General features: G+C 41.8%; 2 protein-coding genes across 4 annotated transcripts in view; both read right to left on the bottom strand.

Annotated features, from left to right (window-relative positions):
- Positions 1 to 8,155, bottom strand: part of LOC137624548 (mitogen-activated protein kinase kinase kinase 4-like) — a 242,614-nt gene extending 234,459 nt beyond the window's left edge. The window contains 1 exon segment of the mRNA XM_068355436.1: positions 7,901 to 8,155. Coding sequence (XP_068211537.1) covers positions 7,901 to 8,016 — 116 coding nt within the window. The 5' untranslated portion in view covers positions 8,017 to 8,155.
- Positions 8,156 to 11,508: 3,353 nt separating this feature from the next.
- The window catches only part of LOC137625019 (zinc finger protein 382-like), a 418,403-nt gene continuing 413,567 nt past the window's right edge, over positions 11,509 to 16,344 (bottom strand). The window contains exons 1-2 of one of the 3 annotated variants that reach the window (XM_068355957.1): positions 13,686 to 13,808; positions 11,509 to 12,679 (exon numbers count right to left, since the gene is read on the bottom strand). In XM_068355957.1, the coding sequence (XP_068212058.1) occupies positions 11,723 to 12,679 (957 nt within the window). In that variant the 5' untranslated portion in view covers positions 13,686 to 13,808 and the 3' untranslated portion in view covers positions 11,509 to 11,722. Of the gene's footprint in view, positions 12,680 to 13,606; positions 13,809 to 16,344 lie in introns of those variants that run through there. The other 2 variants (XM_068355956.1, XM_068355955.1) reach the window with 2 other exon arrangements.

The following is a 16,344-nucleotide window of genomic DNA, read 5'->3' as shown; positions in this document are numbered from 1 at the left end:
GGAAGGTTTTATCAGAAAAGATATACAAGAAGGACTTTTCACCGGGCGCCACAGGTCTCTCCCCAGAAATAGATTTTTCCTTCGTCAAAATCCCTTTTTTGAATATACTTACCCGGTGAATATATAATAGCTGACGTTTCCGACGGCTCGACAGATTCCAAAATCTCGCGAGCAATCGCCGTGAAGGTTGCGGGTGTACCCACCAGCGCCGACTATCGGCCAGATACCGCATATACTTGTCAATTTCTCCAGTTCTTCTCAGTCCGCTGGGTCTCTATCGGGGAGGAAGGGAGGGCCTTTAATTTATATATTCACCGGGTAAGTATATTCAAAAATTTATTTCATAATCAAAATATCATTTTTAAATATTAAACTTAGCCGGTGAATATATAATAGCTGATTCACACCCATGGTGGTGGGTAGAGACCAGTATTAATACAATAAAGGCGTATATGCTCAATAGTTTTTTGACAATTATTTCATAAAAAACCAACTTAAGTATAGGTACCTGGTAAGGAAGCTGACTCTGACGATTACTCTGCCTCATTAGTCCGCTTTCCTCACGAAGCCCAGCCATCCTCTCAGGATGCTGAAAGACTCCCAGGAGCTGTTATATCCAGGGTGAACACCCCTATAACAGGACCTCATCAATACCCTTAATCTGGGCGCTCTCAAGAAACAACATTTGACCACCCGCCAAATCAAAAAGGATGCGAAAGACTTCCTAGTCTTCCGTACAACCCAAGACAAGATTAAAAACATTTCAAGAGAAGATTAAAAGGATATTGGGATTAAGGGAATGTAGTGGTAGAACCCTCACCCACTACTGCACTCGCTGCAACGAATGGACCCAGGGTGTAGCAGTCCTCATAAAGAGTCTGGACGTCTTTTAAGTAAAATGAAGCGAACACCGACTTGCTCCTCCAAAAGGTCGCGTCCATAATACTTCGAAAAGACCTGTTCTGCTTAAAAGCCACCGAAGTTGCTATCGCTCTCACTTCGTGCGTCTTGACCTTAAGCAAACAACGATCTTTCTCATTTAAATGAGAATGTGCCTCCCGGATTAAAAGTCTAATAAAGTACGATAACGCATTTATAGACATGGGCAATGAGGGCTTCTTAACGGAGCACCATAAGGCCTCAGAACCACCTCGTAATGGTTTAGTTCGAGCTAAGTAAAACTTAAGAGCTCTAACGGGGCACAGTACTCTTTCAACTTCGTTACCTACGATTTCTGACAGACTAGGTATTTCAAAAGATTTAGGCCAAGGACGAGAAGGCAGTTCGTTCTTGGCCAAAAAACCAAGCTGAAGCGAACATGTAGCTTTATTTGTAGAGAAGCCGATGTTCTTACTAAAAGCATGGATCTCACTGACCCTTTTAGCCGAAGCCCAGCACACCAAAAAAAGCGTCTTGAGGGTGAGATCCTTCAGGGAGGCTGAATGCAATGGCTCAAACCTATCTGACATTAGGAACCTTAGGACCACGTCTAAGTTCCAAGCGGGAGTTGACATACGATGCTCCTTAGAGGTCTCGAAGGACTTAAGGAGATCTTTGTTATTTGACAGATCCAAGCCCCTATGTCTGAAAACAGATGCCAACATGCTTCTGTAGCCTTTAATAGTGGGAGCAGAGAGGGAGCGAACATTTCTCAGATGCAAGAGAAAGTCCGCAATTTGGGCTACAGAGGTACTGGAAGAGGAAATAGAGGAGGACTTGCACCACTCTCTAAAGACCTCCCACTTCGACTGGTAGACCTTGATAGTAGACGATCTCCTAGCCCTCGCGATCGCTCTGGCTGCCTCCTTCAAAAATCCTCGAGCTCTTGAGAGTCTTTCGATAGTCTGAAGGCAGTCAGACGAAGCGCGGGGAGGCTTTGATGAAGACTCCTTACGTGGGGCTGCCGTAAGAGATCCATCCGTAAAGGCAGACTCCTTGGGACGTCTACCAGCCATTGAAGTACCTCTGTGAACCACTCTCTCGCGGGCCAGAGGGGAGCAACCAACGTCAACCTTGTCCCTTCGGGAGAGGCGAACTTCTGCAAAACCTTGTTGATGATCTTGAACGGCGGAAATGCGTAAGCGTCCATGTGAGACCAGTCCAACAGAAAGGCATCTATGTGGGCCGCCTCTGGATCTGGGACTGGAGAGCAATAGGTCGGGAGCCTTTTGGTCAGTGAGGTCGCAAAGAGGTCTATGGTGGGCTGACCCCAAGTCATCCAAAGACTCTTGCACACGTCTTTGTGGAGGGTCCATTCTGTAGGGATCACCTGACCTCTCCGACTGAGACAGTCCGCCAAGACGTTCAATTTCCCCTGGACGAACCTCGTCAACAGTGAGATGCCTCGATCTTTTGACCAGATGAGGAGGTCCCTTGCGATGACGAACAGAGTGTGGGAGTGAGTGCCTCCTTGCTTGGAGATGTACGCCAAGGCTGTGGTGTTGTCCGCATTCACTTCTACCACCTTGTTTCGGAGAAGACTCTCGAAACTCGTCAAGGCCAAGTGAACAGCCAACAACTCCTTGCAGTTGATGTGAAGGCTCCTCTGATCTGTCGTCCAAAGACCCGAACATTCCAGACCGTCCAGAGTCGCTCCCCAACCCAAATCCGACGCGTCTGAAAATAACACGTGGTTTGGGTTCTTGACCGCCAGGGACAGACCCTCTCGAAGACCTATATTGCTGTCCCACCAGTTCAGGCACGTCTTTACTGGTTCGGAGATCGGGATCGAGACCGCCTCCAAAGTCTTGTTCTTGTTCCAATGGGAGTCTAGATGGAACTGGAGAGGGCGAAGGTGAAGTCTCCCTAGAGAGATAAATTGTTCCAGGGATGACAGCGTCCCTAGGAGGCTCATCCAACTTCTCACAGAGCAATGGTCTTTCCTCAGCATGAGGCGGACTTTGAGCAAGGCTTGCTCTATCCTGGTGGCAGACGGAAAAGCCCGAAAAGCTAGACTGTGAATCTCCATCCCCAAATAGAGAATCGATTGGGAGGGAGTCAGCTGAGACTCCTCTATGTTCACCAACAGTCCCAACTCCTTTGCAAGATCCAACGTCCATTGAAGGTCCTGCAGACAGCGATGACGGGACGACGCTCTGAGCAGCCAGTCGTCCAGGTACAGGGAGGCTCGAATCCCCGATAAATGTAGAAATTTTGCCACATTTCTCATGAGCCTCGTAAAAACAAGAGGAGCAGGGCTGAGGCCGAAGCACAGTGCTCGGAATTGGTACACCACATTCCTGTATACAAACCTCAGATACGGTTGAGAATCCGGGTGTATAAGAATGTGGAAGTACGCATCCTGCAGGTCGAGAGAGACCATCCAGTCTCCCTCTCTGACCGCTGCTAGAACGGATTTGGTGGTCTCCATCGTAAATTTTGTTTTGACAACAAAAACGTTGAGCGCACTGACATCCAGCACCGGCCTCCAACCTCCTGTATGCTTTGGTACTAGGAAGAGACGGTTGTAAAATCCCGGTGATTGAAGGTCCGAGACTTTCACCACCGCTCCCTTCTCTAGCAACTGAGACACCTGCAGCTGTAGTGCCTGTCTCCTTGACTCCTCTCGATACCTGGGAGAGAGGTCTATAGGGACTTTTACCAGAGGAGGTCTCCGTACAAAAGGTATTTTGTACCCCTCCTTTAGCAACAAAACAGACTCCCGGTCTGCACCCCTCTTCTCCCAGGCCTGCCAGAAGTTGTTCAGTCTGGCCCCTACCGCTGTCTGAGGACGTGGGCAGTCAGACTCTGCCACGGGAGGACTTAGATCCTCTCCTCTTGCCTCTCTTACTATCGGCACGAGCGCCTCCCTTACTGGGGGCTCTGCCACGAAAGGGCGGGATAAACCTCGTTGCTGGAGTATCGAGCTTGGGTCTAACGACATAAGATGATGAAGGAGCAGCCTTACGCGCCGACGTAGCCATCAAGTTGTGGGTATCCTTCTGCACCAGAGAAGCTGCGATATCCTTAATCAACTGCTGAGGGAACAAGGCAGATGACAACGGAGCAAAGAGAAGCTCTGACCTTTGACAGGGAGTTACTCCTGCCAAAAGGAACGAACAAAGTCTCTCCCTCTTCTTAAGGACTCCTGCCGTAAAGGTAGCAGCGAGCTCATTAGAGCCATCACGGATAGCTTTGTCCATGCAGGACATAATTAGCACGGATACATCACGGTCGGCCGAAGAGATCTTCCTGCTCAAGGCTCCCAGCGACCAATCCAAGAAGTTAAAAACTTCGAAGGCCCTATAAACCCCTTTGAGGAGATGATCAAGGTCCGAAGAGGACCAGCAAACTTTTGAGCGTCTCATGGCCAGGCGACGGGGAGAGTCTACGAGGCTTGAGAAGTCTCCCTGGGCAGAGGCAGGAACTCCCAAGCCGAGAACTTCTCCCGTGTCATACCAGACGCTCGCTCTAGAAGCCAGTTTAAAAGGGGGGAAAGCAAAGGCTGTCTTCCCCAAACTCCTCCTGGTGATCAACCAGTCGCCTAGTAAACGCAAAGCTCTCTTAGAAGAGCGAGAGAGCACTAGCTTAGTAAACGACGGCGTCGAAGTAGCTAGGCCTAGCGTAAACTCTGATGGAGGCGAACGAGGAGCAGCAGTCACAAAATGGTCAGGAAACAGTTCCTTAAAAATCAGCATGATCTTTTTAAAATCAAGAGAGGGCTGAGCAACTCTAGGCTCCTCTCCATCTGACAAAGTCCCCAAAGGTATATCAGTTGGAAGGGGATCAGCGACTTCCTCATCCGACGGAACTTCGTCCGACAACTGCCGAGTCTCATGATACGGAGAGACATGCCGAGGAGGCAACGCTTGACAGGCAATGTCAACAAGCAACGGAGGAGCAGCAGCAGAAGAGGAAACGACGTCACGTCGCTGCTGAAAGGACTGGAAGTCTTGTGACTGACCAACAACAACAGCTGAAGTTGATTGACGCTCGACATCACGTCGGACCTGCATTGACTGCAGAGTCGGAGCAGGCAAAACAACCTCCGACTGCGGTGACCGACGCTCAACATCACGTCGAGGCAACGGAGCCGGTCGGCGAACGTCAGTGCGGGGCTGCGGCGGCAGCAGCTGAACGTCAGTCTGAGACTGTAGCAAAGGGGGATCCATGTCACGTGACTGACGAGAATGACTAGGCACACGACTAGCATCGCGTTTCAAAGCACTAGAAACGTTAGCACTAACGTCAAACGGACGAGAAAACACTCGTTTAGGCGGCTGAAGGCCAGAGTCACGTTCAGCGCACTGGCGACTCGCAAGCAAAGGATCATCGTGAACCTGATCAAAGTCATACTCTTCCATAAGGGAGGCAAGCTTAGACTGCATGTCCCGCAGGACAACCCACTTCGGATCAACGGGAGTCGGAACGGGCCGTGACGTCAGTAACGTCTGCGTTGGCAAAACATTGCCTCTACCGAGACCCTCAGACCCCGTGTTATGCTTTCGCTTAATAGGCGAACAGTCATCCGACAACTGCAAATGGTCAGAGCTGCCCCAATGGATACAGCCAGGACGCTGGACCTGTCCTGAAGGGACTGACTTTCGCTTCAAGGGTCTAGATACCTTGCGCCAAGGTTTCTTGTGCGATAAGTCTTCGGAGGACGAGGAGAACTTAGTCTCACCCGTCTTATGGTAAGGACGATCTTGACGAGAAACGTCCGATACCAAAGAGGGAACGTCTGAACGTTGGTTTACGCCTTTCGCCCCCTTAAGTCCTACGACATTACTTCTCCCTGGTGCAGGGGAGCCTGAAAGAGGTCTCGGACTAGGGGAGCGACAAGCACGAATAGACGAACCCTCGGTCGCAACACTAAACACATTTTGCGCACTTATCACTTTATCACTTAGATTTTCTGTTTTACCACTCTGACACTTCAACAACTTAACATCTGACATAAGTTGGTTTCTGTCCGATGCTAAGGACTCGACTTTTTCGCCTAAAGCTTGAATCGCTAACAACATATCCCGCATGGACGGTTCATGAGTGCTAGTAGGGGGTTCAGGAACAACTACTACAGGGGAAGGATTAGGTTCAGGGGCATGGGAGGAGGAAAATTCCAAAGATCTAGAGGAGCTTCTCCTCACCCTATCTCTCTCAAGCTTACGAGTATATTTTTCATACTCAAGCCATTCGAATTCCGACAAGACCACGCACTCCTCACACTGATCTCCTAATTGGCAGGATTTACCCCGGCAATTAGAACAAACAGTATGAGGGTCGATAGAGGCCTTGGGAAGACGTTTGTTACAATCCCTCGCACACTTGCGATATACAGGAGAAGGGTCAGCCATTTTGAACAATCAGAGAAAATCCAAGTCAAAACCAAATTCATCATCAATAAACACCAGCCAAAAAAAGGGTTTCAAGAGTTTAATTGAAGAAACACACCAACACAGCGAAAGCCAATAAACAACCAAAATAAAGTACTTCACCAATTCGGTCGAAAACTCGAGGTCATAAAGCGAGCGGAACCAACTTGTCGACAAGACCGACAGAGAAGAACAGGAGAAATTGACAAGTATATGCGGTATCTGGCCGATAGTCGGCGCTGGTGGGCACACCCGCAACCTTCACGGCGATCGCTTGCGAGTTTTTGGAATCTGTCGAGCCGTCAGCTATTATATATTCACCGACTAAGTTTAATATTTAAAAATAGCTGTTTTTTGTTCGGAATGTTATTGTGGCTACTGTATGTGCATTTACACAACGATTATAACGTGACTAACAATACTTTTATCATTATCTTTTACTTTTCTAACCCACTTACATAGAAGATGTGATAACTACTAATACAGTACTGGGTTACTGTACAGTAGATGTCAGATTACTGGGCAAAAGACATCATTAGGAATTGTGCCATGTCTCATGATTGCTGCATACACATACAAAAATGGTTAGTGGTCGTTGTATAAAATATATACAGTACACTAGTTAATCTTAAATTGTACTGTATACATATCGTACAGTACACTATTACAGTACTGTTCTTCATTGTAAATGTAGGCTACATGTGCGGTGAGCAAGCCATCCAAACAAAAACAGAAAATACTTACAGTATCAGCGAGTGTTATACAGTATTACTAAATAAGAACAACTATATTGTGATAAAAACCATGTAAATACTATATTAGGCAGTACTTAGTAGGTTAATTTTTTTAGCATAGGCAAAGTCAGTGAGTTTTTAGGTTAAGTTAGAAGTTATCCCACCCTAGGACAACAGGCATTCATGATTTTTTGCTTTTCGCGCCGGTCTATGTTACCCGAGCCTCGGGAAAACAAGGGCTGACTGTACATATTTCATTTTAGCTACTCTCAGCAGAAAGGCATATAACTACTCAGTCTCTCCCTGTCCCTCTGGTAAGGGGAAGAGGCAGCAGTCATACCCTGGTGAGAGGGGTTGTAGTTAGGAAAGGGGGATGGGTTGAATCTACGTTCATATCTATCTAAATATTTAGCCGTCATTTTTGGCAGATTGCGTACACTAGTATAAATAGGAGGAACTACAGCCAGGCCATTACTAAGTGAGGCTACTACATACCCACCTCGTCCCTTCCATTTTTAGAGAGTCAGCTTGTCAAGTTTCCTACTTTTTCAATCTAGTTACCTCTGATAACATTACCTACCCTTATGCGAATCACACGAAAATAACTTCCATGCCTAGAAAACAAGCTTGTTGCATATGCAGATGATGCTACTCTCTGCATCACTTCCATCTCCTGAATGTAGATTTGGGGTTGCTGAATCCCTTTTGACAAGTCTAATCCTTTCCTGTATAAAGTTTAGCAAAACAGCCTTTCCAAATTTGCAAGTTACAAAGATATTATGAAAGCCCAACATTAAAGTGGGACAACACAGGTTTTTTTTTGGGGGGGGAGGGGGGTATTGGGTAATAACCTACCTTTGCCTGCGGTTATGTTTGACTTCGCCTTCAGAATCGGAGTCTGATAATTCTAAATCTGGTGGTAACTCTATACCAAGTCTTCCCTTCCAGTCATCCCCATCACAGTTAGACATGATGGTCCACCCTATCACATCACATAAAGATGATTTGGAAACATAGTATCACAAGCACTTAGTAGGAGACGAAGTGTCACAGGATCACTCACACATTTACTACAGATATCCTTTAGTAAACAAACCTGATCGCAGCTGACATAAGAGATGTTGATGTGGCCTTGACGAAACCTTTTGTAGTACGACACTCATTTTTTACTTGCTTATAGTATTTATTTCTTTCGCAAATTGAGCCATGGCAATTCTGAACAATTTAAGATTTACTATTCCTTATCATAAACATCCGAACTTATACCAACTTTTCGCAAATTTAAAGGAATGTGTATGGTGTACATTTACAGTCCTTTTTCTTACATGTTAACGAAAATTTTTATAGTACGTCACTCTCCCCCTTTTTACTGGCTTATATTAAGATAATTGCTTTTTCTATTAAAAGTTAAAACTTATCAATTCTTACCGATTTATATATGCAGTTAATATAGGCATGCAATCTTATGTCAAATTTTCGTAAATGTAGATGAATGTGTATGATGTACGTACTATTTTTACATCCTTCCGAATTGTTCACAGGACTTACATTTTGCCCATGATACAAAAGCCTCTTCTATTGTAAGGACAGTTAAATCAAATAACATTGCTTGCATTTCCCAAAGCAAAATATTTTTAATACCAATGAATGGACAGAATCACACTGAGCCACAACGCTGACGGATGAAGTAAGAAAAGAAATATGTAATGATTGATAGTCTACATGCAATTGCATTATAATATTATACATGTCTACTGCATATGCCAAGTTATAAATTATTTACTTAATCGGGGTGTATAAGATTTTGCTTCCAAGTGTACAGCACACACAAATGATGTGCACATTAGCATATTGTATTCGTGTTAAGCTTATAAACCAGAAAGATCCCAGGACGATAACAAATTCGCGCCGTTTAGTAAATAGATGTGTGCAGTGCTCACAAATTAGTCAAACTTGTGTGTAGCTATGTCAGATTAACGCGTAGAATAGTTGTTAAAAGTAATTTCCTCCGATTTGATTCATTGGTTGATTTTTTTTCATAAAAGGGCTGCATAATTAACTAAAAGTCTTACATTACCGGACTAGACAATGAAGGATTAACTCTGAAGAGAATAAAATACCAGAAATTTAAAGAACTAAATAAATGAATGAAACGGATCCAACTGCTAGCACAGAGCTGTTACTACATATCAGTTTCAGAACTCATAAGACAGCCTTTTGGGAACTGTTATAAGACAAGAAAATGTCACAGTAAAATCTTGGAAACCAATTAACGGTTTACTCAGTATCAATGAAATGTAATTTAACACAACGAAAAGTCTGACAAAAATCTGTGTATTCTAGGTCTTGAAGGTGAGAGCATGGGCAGCGCCAATCTTATAAATCTTTTCCTATTTAGAGACCAGATATTGAAGTTTCATTCTAGTCGTTATTACTGTTTTACGTTGGGTAGTTTTCGTCCTAATTACCATAAAGCTTTAACATAAACCTAAGCAACACTGCTTTCATATTTTGGGCGAACTAGTTTATTTACAATAGTCTTGTTTCGATAAGGGGGGCAAATCGCTTAATCAGTAAACCCTTCTCTGTTACTTAGGAAACACTCATTCTATATCCATCCCTCACCCGGCGGTGAACTTGGTGTTTAACATTACGCAGTCGGTGGTAGTATAGCTAACTGCATCCTTGATTCATCATCTTCTCTGTTAGCCTTGATTAAAGACTAAAAAATTTCAACGACTGCTAATCACTTGCTTAGTTGATCTAAGTTTAAAAGACTTGAATCTTTTACTAGCTTATATGGAAATATCATAATCACTGTAGGCTAACTGTTTTTTATCACGTTCCCCAAACTGGCGTTGCAATGTCGTAGCTCGCTATACCCAGGATAATCCTGATATATACAAATGCCCCTCGAATATGGCAAGCAGTAAGGGCACACTAAAGTGATGCACATGCTCTCAGCGTTACCTGTATCATGTCCTTTAGGTGATCTTTTCTGACTTGAAATTAAAATAATTGTAGGATGAAACTATTGGCTACTAGCGCTTGTCCTTCAAGCTTCGTTAGATTTTACATATTTTGGTAATTACATTTGCATGCCGAAGGACATGTCCTTTTTGCTGTAGAGAATTAAAAGTAGGCAGATATCCAGATAGAAAAAAAAAACTTACTTCAGGAGAGTATGGCACGTATTTTGTAGCAGATAGGATGAAAAGACATAAACTGAAATAATGAAATGACCAATGGAGAGAAATATACAGATTTGTGAATCGTCGCTATATAACCCGGTTCTGGGACATATCCGACGAGACCATACACCACCCAATGAGGATGGGAGGGGGAAACCTTGGAGTTGCATTTTAGCAATGTAGAATTTAAGCTATTATAAAAGTTTGGGCAGCAACATGGAACAAAAAGGAAGCCACAACGGATGTAAAGGAGGAAGATACAGTTAAGCAAGTACAACTACGGTTCAAAGACCTTTGAGAAATCCATGCCTACAGTTTTCTAAGTGATCCGATAAGTAGCCGACAATTATCGTAGAAAACGCGGTGTCAGGATTAAGCGAGTACTCTGTTAATCCTGACGCGGTGCTATACTCTAAATATCTAAGAATATATACACAAACAGATCTTGTAGGTCCTATAGCCTAGTGCGTATGATTTCCCCATGTGATAGGACCAGGAAAACAACACTTTTAGTAAAGCAAGCCCACCGTGATATAGGTGTACTTGTTGCAAGTAATAATAATAACAATAATAATAATAATAATAATAATAATAATAATGACCCTCTGCTCTCCCCCACGGAAGAGAGAAATATATGAATTTTGTTAATAGCCATAGCCTTAACGACTTGAATGATGTTCAACTCCGTTAATTAATATTCTGAGTGTTGATGCACAGCATTGACCCTACAACGATAAAGATATGTTCTTAAGAATCCAGTAAATCATAACATTTTCATATTCCTTTTCAGCATATGTTAAGAGTAATAATAAGAGAGAGAAAAGAACGAAATAGATTCAACTCAGTAAAAATCCGCCACATTCTTCCACTGCCGTTATCTACCAATTCGTACCAAGCAAGATTCAACCATCATATATTATATTTGTCCCAATAGCTTCTTCCTTACTATATTCACCATGCAATTATTCTGATTTTTTGTATGAAAAGAATATTCAAATTTTCTTTCGTTTTAATTTATTTTTCGGCCGCGTTGTTTCAATATCCAAGGGATTCACGTGTTCTATCCAAAGTAGACATTGTTTAATTTGTTTTGCCTCCTTACGAATTTATAATTACTTACGTCCACGTTTTTATTCACTAAAAAAAATTGTACAAAGCCTATATAAATTTCTTTAGCTTTCCTTGCGAAATAATATTCTGTAATATAGAATTTTTTATGAAACTGAAAAGAGACTTGGCCATAAAAAAAACTTGAAAGTCAGTAATAACATCTTACAACAGAAAAAGTCTTTAATTGCTGTCACATTTTTTTCCTTTTGGAAAAGATTTAAAAATACAAGTAAAAGTCCTTCCACTTTACAAAACTAAAAATATTATGACAGGGAAGCTATTTATGCCTTGATATAAAGTAAAAAAATATTCACGGACTAAAATTGATTAGAAAGCGATAGTATGATTCATAAAAATGATAAAAAAAATCCGTGTTCTACTTTGTGTGGAGACGTTTGTGGTTAGAAAGAGAACTCTTTCTATTATAACTAGCTGAACAGAAATTGCATTTATACTGCGCGTCTTGCGAGTGGACTTTCATGTGCTGCTGGAGTACGTGCTTTCTTAGAGATGTGTAAGGACAAAAATTGCACTTTACTTCCTTGTCTATGTGAGCGCGTTTGTGAACCGTAAGATGGCTCTCTACAGCGGTGGTGAAACTGCACACTGGGCATGTATACAATTTCTCTCGTTTTTTCTCAATACGTTTGTGGGTACGTTTGTGAGTTTCTAAGTCGTACTTTTCCTTGGAGCTGTAGTTACACTTCGAACAAGTGTACACCTTATCTTCATCCTTGTGCTGGAGCACATGCATCTCAAAAATTTTCTCCGATTCACAGATTAAATCACAATAATTGCAAACAACCGGGTTGTTTACTCTGCGGCGTTCAACAGGCCGTTCCTGGTAGCTACAATGTGGCTGTGGTTCGTAACTGTCGCATTCTGGTCTGACTGTACCAGAAGGATGCGTTGCTTCCGATGCCTCTATTGGCGTGTTACTTGGGAATAATTGGTTCTCTGAACTTGCGTTTTCTCGACGAGATCTAAAAGAGGTGCCACCTGGTGATTTCTCTGCTTTATTTCTATTCTCGGCGCTTTCCGATTCCACAGATGAATGACGAGGTGTTCGTTCAACATCTTCGGGATTAAAAAACCCATGAAAGGGTCCTTCTCCTTCTATAGATTTAAAAGACAGCTCAAGGGGACATTCTTCGTCTGTTTCTAGGCCTATTGATTTAAATGACTGATCCAGAGGTCCTTCTTCGTTAGTTTCTGTAGATTTAAAAGACAGGTCAAGAGGCTCTTCATCGTCAGTGAGTGTAGATTTCAAAGACAGATCCAAAGGACTATCATCTGCATACCTTGTTTCCTCCTCTCTTCTTTCACAATCCATCTGGAAGCAATGGAAATAAATGTTCCCGTAATGGAAATAAGCAAAATGCGGCTGATGACGTGCAACAGAAATATCAAACACTTTACCAAATATATTCTTTGTTTTCGTTAAGTTAAGTAGCATTTCATGAATTGCAAGGATTAGATTAAAAAAAAAAAAAACATCAGGGTTCTTAAAGTTAAAGTTGTCTGGTTTCCGTTCCAGTTTCATCAGAATAGATGCTCACTAGAACGTCAGACGGGCAAGCCCCACTGTGGTGCCCAACCACAGCCATGGCTTCCCCAGTGAACAGCTTGAACTCACGGTCCTGGGCAGGGATCGATCTGCTGCCATGCGAATGCTAGGCGAACGCGTTACAATTGTACTAGCCAGGAGGCTTCACTAATTAAAGTATTTGCTTAAAGAAGCCCATTTACTTTCTTCAAGTGCTTATATTGATTTCATCTGATATATTGAAAGGCAAAACATAACATCCGAGATAGTAAAAAAAATAGATAAAAACTCTATAGTCAATTTCTTTTAATGAGGCGCATTTGCACCGACTCGCAGCGGTAACCTTTTAGCTTGGAAAGGTTTCCCGATCGCTGATTGGTTGGACAAGATAATTCTAGCCAATCAGATAGCAGGAAACTTTTCCGAGCTAAAAGGGCACCGCTGCAAGTCGGTGCAAAGGGTCTCATTAAAAATTACTATAGTTATTGTTTGTTAATCAAGATGTGGTTAAACGGGTATTAAAAATGTTTAGAAGACTGTGTACTGTTATTGAAATAATCCCTGATTTAAGATATATGAAATTTAAACCACCATAGGGAAGGAGTAAATTTGAGCATAATCATATCTTAAAATACACCATTATCAGTTAATGAAATAATTCTAATAATAACGTATATACTGTTCGGCAGAAAGGAAAGTAATGTAAATACTCACATAGACAAGCTACGTACCCTTTCTTCAGCAACCTACGTATGCCTTGAAAACTATTTAAAAAATGAATTATCACATTTACCTTTACACGGGTTGACAGTTGAGTTACGAGTAATATCCTGTCTCGCTTTGTCTTCTAAAAAGCTGTAAACACTTGATTTTCATAATGGCTGAACAACGGTTGAATGCTGGAATTCTTAACTCTAAGAATATCCTCGTTATCCTGGTTCAGGGTTTTAAAGCAATTAACCCTTTGGGGGTACTTGTGTAATAAAAGAGAAAAAAAAGTTTTTTTGCTAAACCAGGTATTTTAGGCGTTTTCGTCTGTTATGCCTTTCATCTATTCTCTATTTTGGCGGGATGAGCAGAGATAAATCCAATTATTCACATTAAAACCACACATTTAATCAAATCACACACACACACCTGCCTCATTTGCATGTATTTGAGATAAATTTATCTATAGTCAACTTTTATTAGCGAGGCAGATTTGCACAGACTCGCAGCGGTGCCCTTTTAGCTTGGAAAAGTTTCCTGCTATCTTATCCAATCAATCAGCGATAAGGAAACTTTCCCGAGCTAATAGGGCACCCGTGCGAGTCGGTGCAAATATGCCTCACTAAAAAGAGTTGACTATAGTATACATTTAGCCTATGCTAAATAGAATAGCCGCAGGTCAAAGCTGAATTCGAGAAGTGGTTATAATAGAATATAGAATTAATTGCAGATGGTTTTGGGTTTAATAAGACTTTTTAATTAGAAAGAACATTCTCGCCGTTAACTTACGTGATACTTTTTTTGACAACTCGAAGTGAAATTTGTTACTCTGTGAACGCCATTGTGAATATAAGAGGGTCTTACTGAAGGGGGGGGGGGGGGGGGGGTCGTTGAGTAGGATCAGATCAGCAGATCTCAAACTAGTATTCCTTCATAAAATAACTTAGGATGTAATACAGATCACACTTTCGTGAAAAGAACGGCAATTGTGAATATGATACATGTTCATATTATAATGAAAACGGCCAAAAGGGATGTGAGGTATTTGTATCATTAACACTAGAACCTGGAGCTCAGAAGACCATTCAATCAATGATGAGGGAAGACTGAGAAAACACTGCAGTTACATTACGATGTAACTGCTGAAAAGAGGTTGGATAACAAAGGGGCGAAAAAAATAAACTGAAAATGCGGTAACGCAGAAAGTTATAAATATAAGTAGCCTACAGATAAGGCTGGAGTCAGTGAGGTCATTTATCGACTTATTACAAAAGGATGGGGGCAGCAGATTTCCTACGAAGTAAACGTTAGAGGTTGGGTAACAAGATGTCAGAAAGGAAGCAGGAAACGAGGCATTGTAGATGGATATAAAACAAATGCAATTTGGGGCTGAATAAACATTGCAAAGAACCTTGAGAAATGCCTACAGCACAGTACAGGAGGTGCACTGACGTGCTTATAACTCCAACCTTCAAAACCTAACAAGTACTGCTCAGTCTGCGTTGTCAATTGACTTATCTTTTAAAAGTTTATTTATAAACACAAATAAGCTTCGGCCTACATTGAACACCTGGAAAATGAATTTGAAGACTTTTCTGACATCTTACCACTTCTAATTTTAAACTTCGTTTCAGATCAGTTCAGAAGTGAACGAATTGTTTTAGAAAACACGAATTCAAAGTTGAATTACTTTAAACTTTTAAATGGTTTCTCAGAAACTTTTGGTTCCTTGATGACTGTCAATTCACATAAACTATTAGGAACATCTCAAAAGAAGGATATTTGTTCAGTTTCATTATGCCGTTTCCTCTATCAGGGACTGGGTCCAAAGAAATATTAACATATTTGTACCTACAGAATAGGCGAATCTCTGAAATAAACTTCTACAATCGAGAAGGTTTTTCAGTAGCTCGTCAATACGGCTTATACACACTGCATCATTTCAGGGGTCTTCTTTTCCAACAACAATTCCACACAATCTATTTGTCCTTCTCTGGTGCTTCCCATCTTTTTCTTTTATAACCTATATCTCCTCTATTCTTTCTACGTGGCCACAACCCCATACTATTCAGATAGATAGTTTTATCTACAATAAATTTTGTTCCACCATTTCTGTGCATTTCTACATTTTTCATCCATACTAGGTCTACACCTTTTATCATGCACACACAATAAGGTTCATTTCAACTGCTTTAATTTTTGTTATGCTTTAATTCACATTCAACATCTAAACTTTACTTCCGTAAAGGAAAGCTGGTCGCATTTTTTCCATTTGACTGTTCTAGTCATGGTCTTTAGTGTTATTTTTTCAACTTAATGTTTTAGAAATTGACTTACAGGGCATTTTTACCCTTTTACCAATATTATGGCAACCCACCATACTTTACTATGATATATATATATATATATATATATATATATATATATATATATATATATATATATATATATATATATATATTGCTTCCTGCACTTGCGGCAACAACAATGGGATAGCCTAGATGGGAATAAAATGCGAGGGGTAACAAAGGTCATATCTCCTTGGAGGTATAATATGATGCCCCGAAAATGGGAGACGTCTCTTTGTCGTCTCCGTATTGGTCACACTCGGTTGACACACGAGTTTCTGCTGAAGGGCCAACACCAACCGTATTGTGACGACTGTTTAGTACCTCTAACAGTAAGGCATTTGTTGACCGAATGCCCCAATTATAACAACTTAAGGAATAGATATTTGTTTGAGG

This window comes from Palaemon carinicauda, chromosome 31 (genome assembly GCF_036898095.1).
Source record: "Palaemon carinicauda isolate YSFRI2023 chromosome 31, ASM3689809v2, whole genome shotgun sequence".
Taxonomy (NCBI): domain Eukaryota; kingdom Metazoa; phylum Arthropoda; class Malacostraca; order Decapoda; family Palaemonidae; genus Palaemon; species Palaemon carinicauda.
Note: the sequence above shows the minus strand (reverse complement) of the source record. Positions and strands in the feature narration are given on the sequence as shown.